This window comes from Gadus macrocephalus, chromosome 9 (assembly GCF_031168955.1).
Source record: "Gadus macrocephalus chromosome 9, ASM3116895v1".
Taxonomy (NCBI): domain Eukaryota; kingdom Metazoa; phylum Chordata; class Actinopteri; order Gadiformes; family Gadidae; genus Gadus; species Gadus macrocephalus.
The window spans coordinates 5,171,779-5,181,810 of NC_082390.1; the positions used below are offsets into that span (position 1 = coordinate 5,171,779).

The following is a 10,032-nucleotide window of genomic DNA, read 5'->3' on the forward strand; positions in this document are numbered from 1 at the left end:
CAATGGTAAACCGGTGTAATGTTTCTTAAGAAAACAGTTATAAACAGTAAATAAACAATAGTATATTTTACAGTATATAAACAATATTGCATACTCATATCTATTATGAGTATGCAATTGTAATAACATGGTTTTTTTGTATGGTTTATTATGTATGTGTGTATTAACAGCTGTGTTATGCACTAATATTGTTCTCTCAAACATATCTAGCACTTTTTTTTTTTGCTTTCAGAATATTGATTTTTGTTTGCAATGCAAAACGTTTTCCACTCGACATGAAGACACACATGCACCTACATCTATATCCAGCTGCAGAAATTTGAAATCTGCACTTCTTTCAACTCCGTTCACTTGCTGATGCTGAAATGGCAGGTATCGGCTCTTCCAGGAGAAGTAGAGTCCAGAGTCGTTCCAGACCACGCTGGGGCCGGACGCGGAAGCGGTGTTTGAATCAGCGCGCGTCTTGTTGGCGAGCTTTGTGAGTGCTGTGGCTGATGTGGGATTTCTGAACGCGTCACGTGACATAACAAAGATGTCTCCGGTCAAAGTTTGATCTGCATGGATCTGCATACGGCTCCACGATACAACGGGGATTTCAGTGAACTTTGGTATTCAGTATAAAGTATATTTAATAGATTAAATTGAAGGTAACAGGCACGTAGTTGATCTTCCAAGCAGAACCAATTTCGGGGGATAAAAAACTGGACTTGACTGAAAGGATTTCTATCCATTTTACGTGTTTCCTGTGCAATAAATCGGATACTAAGTGTCGCATCCAACTCATCCGATGAAGATGGGAACTGCGTTGATCTACGATGAAGAGATGACCAAATATAAACTCCTCTGGGTTGAGTGAGTACATGAGTATACACGCAATTTGGCAGCGCATCAATTTCACCTGATCAAACTGTGATCGATCCATGCATTACGTAATCTTTTGCTTTGCCCACACAGCCCGGCGTGTAAAATCGAGGTTCCTGAGCGATTGATAGTGAGCTATGAAGCTTTGGAGAAGAGCGGTCTTGCTGATCGGTGCGTCTCCATCCCCGTACGAGAGGCAACGGATGCAGAGATCCTGTTGGCCCACAGGTTAAAGCTAACGGCCCCCAAACCCTCCTTAAACACACAGAAATACCTCGAAGATATTGTGTCATAATGTGCTTTGGGTCCATTTAACAGTGAGGAGTATCTAGAGGCTGTGAAAAAGACCCCGTTCATGCATCTGGAAGAGCTGATGACCTTCACCCAGAAGTACGGCGACGTCTACTTCCACCCGGTTAGTTAGTATGAGGAATTGTTGAAGGAATTTAAAGCCATTTCATTGTGTGGGATGGATATTGATTGATCTTTAAAGTGATTTGTATGAAGTGGAGGCCGAACTGAAAGTCGATAATTAAAACATTCAAATCATATTGCTTGCTTTTAGTCAAACATGGATGAAACATTTTCCAAAAGCTTGCTTAATTATGAACATTCACTGAGATAGTTAGGCATTAGATAGCCGTCCCTTGGACTGAATGCCAACTTATATCTCACAGAAATTACAAATGACCCCTCCAAGGACACTCTTGGTCTCAGAGTTCAACAAGCACTATTTTAAGTTTTATTAAAGTAGTCTAGACCTTAAAGAAAGCGTACAATTTATCGGCCTATGTGTAAAAGTTTAGGATAGGAGTCATAAATAGTATTATTAAAAGTTTTAATTTTTATGGGATGTCTGTTTGAAAAGTTTATTTTTGGACTCTTTTGTAGGTCTACTACTGCACAGACGAGTTGTATGAGCCCCATTCAGTACACAGATCTACCACTAGGAGGTGCTCTGACCTTATTTTACCGTTGCAGAACATCTACCACTGTGCCAAGCTGGCTGTCGGTGCCACTCTGCAGCTTGTGGACAACGTTATGACGGGGAAGGTCAGGAACGGCATGGCACTGGTCAGGTGAGATCGGAAAGTGATGGTTTATTCACATAAGCCAGTCATTTTAAGTTTCTATGTATCCCATTGTTTAACATGGTTTATACAATCTTTCGAATCCAGACCTCCAGGGCACCACAGTCAGTCCAGTGCCGCCAATGGGTTTTGTGTGTTCAACAATGTGGCCATCGCAGCTCAATACGCCAAAAAACACCACAAGGCAAAGAGGTGAAATTAAAAATATCCTTCCTCTTGTTCCTCTATCCAATCCTGTACTTTTCCTGTACATGCCTGTGTAATGGATACAAATATGATCCGTCTGTCTGTCTGTAGGAAATAAAGTTTCCATAACTTTGTAGTGTTGTTTTGTTTGGACAAGGGTGTTGATCGTGGACTGGGATGTCCACCATGGACAAGGTGTCCAGTACTGCTTTGAGGATGACCCAAGGTGAGGGTTTTATAGTATTGTCTTACAAACGGTCAAATCTCATCACTTAGACAGTTAGAGTCAGACCGTTTGTATATAGTCAGTTTAGCAGACGCTTTTATCCAAAACAACATACATGAATCAATATTGGAGCATCTAAGTTGGTTTTTCCAGTGAATAATATGCGATGGCATTGCAACAAGCGAGAGAATGTAATACCAGTCAATATTCGGGGGTGTCCCCATCCCCCGATTGTTGTTAAATTTTCCCAATATGCATTAGGCCTACAACATTACAATATTTAATGGATGCAAGCAATCAGTCTATAGCCTACATGAAAACACACACACACAAGCACACAACAATCTTTAATAATCCGATATGTTATAGTAGCCTATTCGTAAAGCAAAACTTAAGCCATTGCAGCCTCCTGCAAACAAAAAACGACAATAATTGGCAGCAATCTGGCGCACTTAGAAGAGTAATCAACAACTGCATAAATGCCAGGTATAGCCTTTCGGAGACTGGCACGCAATCAGTGCACTTGCAAATGAGGGCCTGCAGTATGACCAATCGTGTGACATTGTTTAACCATCCATGTACAGCAAATACGATTAGACAGATACATCATTGAACACATTCACAAAGCACATTCGTCCAACCACGGCGGATGCTGACAACATTTTACACAACAACAACAACATTTACATCACCACGGCAGGTGCGCTCTCTCTCTCGTGTCTCTGTCTCGCTCTCGCACGCACGGAATAAATCACTCCAACTTCGCCAACTCCAAGGCTAGGCTGCTTCAGTCACTGCAAAGATTTAAAAGATAGCCTTTTAACCTAAGTTAGAATAGACCCAAAGTGTGTGAGTGATGCACTCTGGTTTAGCTTTCGCTTGCTAGACGTTTTTAGTATGACTTGTCCACATTATGTCTTTCTTCTGTTTGGCGAAAATGGCTAATTTGCATACGCTGGCACCGCTCGGCAAAAAAAATAAGCTATTTGTGAATAAATGTTTTGAATTCTGAATACTGGACATGGTGAGCTTAAAAAAAATGTAAGTGACCATTAGTGACAATAATATATATTTTTTTTTTCTGACAAAATTTGAGACCCCCCTCAAATTTTTCTTTTGAGGCTTTCAGGGGGTCTCATGGGTAATTCGGGGGGGTTGAGCCCCCCCGGACTCCCCCGTATTTCGCATACTGGTTGTAAGCCACTGAGTCCACAGATATTTGAATTCCTTTTTATTGATATGATATTATGTAGTAGGCAGTCTAATCTCAAGAAATAAAGATCTTAAAACAAGAGTCATCATTATATCATGCTGCATTAAGCCCGTTGTTGTTGACATTTCCCAGTGTGCTTTACTTCTCCTGGCACCGCTATGAGCATCAGAGCTTCTGGCCCAACCTGAAGGAGTCAGACTTTGACAGTGTGGGCAGCGGGAAAGGAGCTGGATTCAATGTGAATGTGCCTTGGAACAAGGTGAGCCACATGTAACAAACAACACATCTGGTTGGATTGATTAGTCTCCTGTTGGGAAAACCTTTGTCTTTTAATGTATGGCTCTCCGTTCGTGTTTATTTGTTGTGAGGAAACCCTGGCTGGAACTATCTCACTTTTAAAGGCCAATGAAGATAACCTGATATTGATAAAGATAACTTGAAATTATTAACTGTTTAACCTTTTAACAAAACAAAGCAACTCTCATCCGCAGTGTACCATATCATGTCCATAAAGAAAAGTATATGTTGAAGATGAATTGTTATTTGTTTATTGTAAGAATAATAATACATTTACAATTTGGTATGTTTGCGTAAAACATGTTTCATTATCTAACACCTTTTCTAGGTGGGAATGGGGAACAGTGACTATTTAGCAGTTTTTTTCCACGTTCTCCTACCTGTTGCGTATGAGGTGAGAAAATCAACCACTTTTTCACACTTTGCTTGTTACCTCCTGAAGCCTAATGTTCAAATGTGTTATGTGTTTTGTTTTGTGGTTTCCTTCAGTTCAGCCCAGACTTGGTGTTCATATGCGCTGGCTTTGACTCAGCCATCGGTGACCCTGAGGTGAGATCTTGAAACATAGATGTGTGGATCAGTATCGTTGACATGTTTTACATGGTACAATACAAGGATTCATGAGCGAACCTCAATATCTTCTGTACAGTGGAAGTCTTACCAAGGCACAAGTAATCTACCAAGTGAACAAAATAACATTTAGCAGCGATAATGGCAAAAAACTAAATATTTGTGGCAAAATGAAAGTATGAATCTAAAAGATTTGGTGCATAAAGTGTTCAAGTTATTTATAATTTTGTTAACAAGATTTGTACAACTAAGTAAATCAGTGTCTCTGAGCATTAAACCATAAGACATAAAACGACCCTAAAGTGTTCTGTCTCGTATTTTTAGGGTCACATGTCTGCGACACCGGACATCTTCGCCCATCTCACACACCTCCTCATGAACTTAGCCGACGGCAAAGTGTGTGCCGTTCTGGAGGTCAGCGCACACTCCTCTTCTCTTGCTCATGCAAATGTCTCCTCCTCGTCAAGAACTCTTTTACTGTTTCCGTTCCCAACCCTTAGTTTCAAAACCTCATGTTGACTCATGTCATCGTCTAGTATTTAGTGTTAATTTCGGTTCTCATGCTGTTATGTTCTCTATGTTTTATTCCGAAACAAGATAATTTGATCGGCATTTTGTCCCGTCCGATCAACCTCTACACTCGGTTCCGCGCTCTCTGCCATTTCCGACATAACTAAGAAGAGGCTGTGCTGTGCTGCATTGTACTGCATTAGTGACACACATTGTTGCTGACTTATTGCAGGGAGGGTACAACCTGACCTCTCTGGCTCAGTCGGTGTGCCAGACTGTCCAGACGTTGCTAGGCGATCCCGCCCCACGTCCGGCCCAACTCGGTGGTGCCTGTGACAGGTATGACCTTTAACCTATCAGAGATGCCGGTTTTGCATAACGGGAATGAGAGTTTTAAACGCTGTCATTTAGGGCTGGGCGATTCAACGTATTTTGATCGCGATTTCGATTTTTGGCGTCAAACGATCATACAATTAACATAATCGAGTCGTTCGTTGTTTTTTTTTTTTCATTATTATGTTTTTTTTTTAATGTTTTATAGAAAGGGCAGACCAGCTGGATACATATTTTTATATCATTTAGATTGTAACATTTTCTTTTTGACCATTTTGTGTATTTTCTTAAGGCGAAATTTCAAAGTTCTCAGTTACAATTTTTTTTTTCGGAGAGACATGCTGAATAAATACAAAATTTTTTCATGCTCAAAGATAATCGTTTGAATAACAGTGATTTCAATATGGACCAAAATAATCGTGATTATGATTTTTCTCATTATGGAGCAGCCCTACTGTCATTTTTTTAAAGGTTTCTTTTAACATTTAGATGAAAACTGTTTTGTGTTTGTCTTTCCTATTTTAGTGCACTTGAGTCCATACATAGTGCCCGGTCAATTCATAAGAAGTACTGGTCCTGTCTGCAGCATGCAGGTATGTCTTCTCAACACCCACTTTTCCCCCTACTTCTTTTAGAGATAGATTATACATGTCTATATGACACCATTTCCAGATATCCATCTAGAGTTCAGAACACTTAACTTACCTCTTCTGGTAATGTAGTTATAGGCCCACTTACTAGCCACACTTTATGACTGGCTTTAACGGTCTTCATTTCTAATTTCGTGCATGTAACCAGGAACTTGATCAAAGGGTCATTCTGTTTCTCTTTTGTCAATTGCTTCTAACAAACAAAAAACACATTGTTGTCAAGTAAAGCTAATTTGTGAACCCCTTTATCCAAATGAGGGCCCCACATTCAGTTGAATGTTGAATTGTCTTGCGCACTTGTTCTCTTGAGCCACGCATGAAAACCTTTTCAGTGTACACTAAATGTAATGCTCTTATCAACATGGAGAAGTGCATCGCCTTGCCTTGTGCAAATGTTTTTTTATTGATAACAACATTGGCATATACTGATCAAAACAGGAAGATACAAAAAAAAGCCTATAGTGCAATTAAACGATGAACATACAAACATACTGCCTTGAACATAGCAGTCAGGCTACTGCTTCTTTGTTTTTTTTTAAATATGAATTTGCGCTAATCGCGCGATAAAAAAATGAACGCCGTTAAAATTGGATTGCGTCAACGCCGTTAATAACGCGTTTGACTGACAGCCCTAGTGTACACCGATAACCTATAACCCCAAGCCATTCAACCGACCATCCCCATCCCGTCCCTGGCCCCTCCACAGCTGCCCCCTTCCCTGAAGAGCCCAGCTCCAAGAACCGCAGGCCGGCCCAGCAGGGCGGCTCCCAGGGGCCCGAGGGCGAGGCTGGAGGGGTCGCCCAGAGGGAGGAGGAGAAGGTGGAGGAGAAAGAGGAAGAGGAGATAGTGTGGCCCGAGCCTCTTCGGCGCGTCGCTCCGTCCCTCCGCAGCGCTCTGCTTCTGCCCGACGCCGTGGAGTGCCCGGACGGCTGCGCACGTTTCAGCCCTGCCCACGGCCCCGGGCCCCTGGAGAGAGCCCGACTCAGGTGGTGAAAGTCACTTTGGATGAAAGTGACTGCTAAGAATGACTAGATAGTACAATTGTTATTAGAATAATTGTTTTGATATTATTAGTCATTTATAAATGTAGCGTTTAATCAATGTATTGATTTGGTTTGCAACTTTTATAATTGAAACGTTGGAATGGAGAACAGAATGGACAAAAATGTCTCATCGTGATCCGGTTATGTGTTCATATGTTTTCCATTGCTCATGAACGGTTTTCATTTCACTAGGAAAAGCTACCTCAAAGAGTCGGAGGATGAGGCTAGCGTGACGTTGCTCTACAACCTCACTGCCCTGCTCGGACAAATGGATAAGAACGAGGTACAGCATTCGTCTGTGCAAGATGCATGAATGTATTATTATATATGTATAGATATATATACAAGTGCAATTTCCTCATAGCACCCTTTTATTCTGTATCACTTGTCTGACCTAAATTCCCTAATGTCACATGATCACCCACCAGATTCGTAACGGCCTGGCGTTGGTTCCGGATCTTTCCATGGCAGCCACGCTGCTGACCTCAGCATCTCTCTCCAAACGGTATGACTCTAACCTTTTAGTTACTATTTAACTTATTTTTACCTACTTATTCAGGTACTTCATTGAGGAACAGGCAGGGTGTGAGAAAGTAAACACAGACGTACAGACGCATTTCATTAAGGAGCAGGTTCGGCCTGTATCTTGGCTGTGGACATCGGGGATTGAACCCAGTACCTTCTCTATTGGTTCCATTATTTGCTGTGTGTCTGCGCTCCCCACAGGGTATTGCTGGTGTGGATGGGAGAAGGGCCGGTCCCATCTCAAATCATAGAGGATGAGTGAGTACCTGCTCACGTTTCTTTTGATTAAGGAAAACATTTACATTCACTTTCATCGTACTCTACTCTTTATTAAGAGGTAATATAAAACCTGTATAATACTCCCATGGTAATCAGTAGAAAAAATAGTTTCTAAGTGATGATTGTTTTCTACAGGAAAACACTAGTGGTGCACATCGACAGCATGGAGCCACACGAAGCACAGTCCAAATACTACATTCCCATCCCACTGAAGAAGGTATTACCCTCCTAGACAGATTGGGCAGCATCATACCCTTCCTGTCAGGGAAAGGGCACAAGGACAAAGCATGCGTGGAACGTTGAATGGAGTTCCTAATATGTTAGAAGTGTTTGTTCATGTGTGTGCCGCTACATGCCTGCGATGGTCCCACGTGATCCCATTTAAATCCGTGACACGTATCCCCCCCCAAACGTGCCACTTGACTTCCCATCCCCAGCTTGCGTTCGTGCTTGTTCTCCTCTGAATGCGACGGTCCTCCTGCGGTCCCCTTCTCCCCCCCAGGGTTGCGGGGACACGGCGGGCGTCGTGCAGGCCGTGCTGGGCCTCCTGCTGCCCCTGGGATACCAGTACGAGCCGGGTCTGGTGCTGCTGGCCCGGTTGCCGGGCTCCCAGGTGGAGGGGGGCCTCTGGCAGCAGCTCACCTGCCTGCTACAGGGCCTGGCCCTGGGACACACGCTGGTACTGCTGCAGGTGAGTTCCTGGAGGGGGCCTAAGGGGGGGATGCTTGGCAGGGACCAACGTTCATAGAAGTGACCACGACTGCTGTGTACGTAGTGATTTGCATTCATTTGTGTCCCCAGTATGTTACGTTTACGTTGAGGGCCTTTAGCAGACGCTTTTGTCCAAAGCGACTTACATTTGTCAAAAGAAACGGAAACAACAGAGTCGCTATCGGTACGGTGAGGATGTTCATAGAACCAAGTGCCAAGCACTTAGAATTGCTAGGTTAACCCATTCCCCGTATACAACAAAGATAGCTTGGAGAAGATGCTACACGATCCTAAGTAACATTTTAATATTTTTTTTATTCTAATATATATATATTTTTTGGAATTTTTAAGTGTTTTAACCGAATCAGCGAGAACTTATGCTTTCTCGAAGCCCTCGCTCATTCATTTAGCCGGCTGCTTATTCCTGGATCACATGACGTTAATTCAGAAATATGCATTTTATCCGTCCACTAATCAACATGATTTGAATTTCCGACTCATCCACTATGGTCGGCGAAACCAGACTGTACACAGAGTGTACATTCATGTCACGCATTCCCATGCGGAAGCCATTAACTCAAGGTCCCTGCCTTAACCCAAGTACCCTTGAGCAATCTGCATAATCCCTGTTCAGTGACAAACAGCCGCCATGACCGCCTGCCTGTGAAGCCCTGGATGTAGCGACTAAACTGTAATTCACCTCAAGGCCCATAGGGGGCTCACAGTGGTTGGGGTGCAGAAAGGCAAAGCACACGGCCCCCTTTCTGTAGCTTGTGTAGCTGATGTCTTTCTTACCATCTTTAGTTTGGCCACACCTAGTGTATCTTGTAAACATGCTGTGGTTCATTCCTCACGTATTTCCTGTGTAGGAGAATGAGACCGCTCCAGTTGGCATAACGGCCTCTGGTCTCCTGGGGAACGCCGCCCTCTCTCTGGGGCCCCTGGTTGCCCCGGGGCCGGAGGATGTGGGGTCCTTTGAGAGGCTGAGACTCAGACTGCAGACCGACTGGCCCCTACTGCAAACCACCGGTACATTCAGGGATTGGAAATGAATGTGGTATCAAAGAAAGAGGACATTGGTGATCACGATACAAACCTTCACTGATGAGTGTGAGGGTATAAAGGAAGCACTCTTTTAATTGAAATGTTTGTTTATGTTTTCTGAAACAGCACCGGAGAAAAGGAGAAACAAAATGGACTGCTGAGAAAGTTCTACGATTCTGATTTGGATCTTTCTTAATATATCTTAAGATATTAAAAAGACTGACATTTTGCACATATTTTTTCACAAATGTCCTGTCTGGGATTAATAAAGTACATTTTGTAACAGTGTGTTCTGCCAATTAGCAAACCAATTTAAATGTTCAATGCTGCTATTATGCTTGTTTCCTAGGGAGATTTGGATTTTTCAAGTGTAGCTTGATTTGTACATTTCCCAAAATACAAAATGTAGACATAACAATGCCAGCACACAAAAAAAACTTTCCTTTTGGTCCTGTGATATTATCCTGTGTAACCCGTAGTCACATTACAGTGA

At 42.7% G+C, this 10,032-nt stretch overlaps 1 protein-coding gene across 1 annotated transcript; it reads left to right on the forward strand.

Moving 5' to 3' along the window:
- Positions 1-468: 468 nt before the first annotated feature.
- On the forward strand, positions 469-9,827 carry hdac10 (histone deacetylase 10). The gene is made up of 20 exons (XM_060060376.1): positions 469-852; positions 955-1,089; positions 1,180-1,276; positions 1,843-1,940; positions 2,040-2,144; positions 2,296-2,364; positions 3,710-3,836; positions 4,203-4,268; positions 4,364-4,423; positions 4,769-4,858; positions 5,187-5,293; positions 5,813-5,880; positions 6,644-6,923; positions 7,173-7,263; positions 7,409-7,485; positions 7,707-7,763; positions 7,920-8,001; positions 8,287-8,475; positions 9,365-9,524; positions 9,666-9,827. Exons 1-20 carry the CDS (start codon positions 788-790, stop codon positions 9,698-9,700), a joined length of 2,058 nt encoding a protein of 685 aa, XP_059916359.1. The 5' UTR covers positions 469-787; the 3' UTR covers positions 9,701-9,827.
- The last annotated feature ends 205 nt before the right edge of the window (positions 9,828-10,032 follow it).

Coding starts and splice junctions, on each gene's coding strand:
- hdac10 (XM_060060376.1), top strand. CDS start 788: ATGAAGATGGGAACTGCGTTGATCTACGATGAAGAGATGACCAAATAT. Junction 2,365..3,709: donor TGCTTTGAGGATGACCCAAG/GTGAGGGTTTTA, acceptor GACATTTCCCAG/TGTGCTTTACTTCTCCTGGC. Junction 5,881..6,643: donor GTCCTGTCTGCAGCATGCAG/GTATGTCTTCTC, acceptor GCCCCTCCACAG/CTGCCCCCTTCCCTGAAGAG.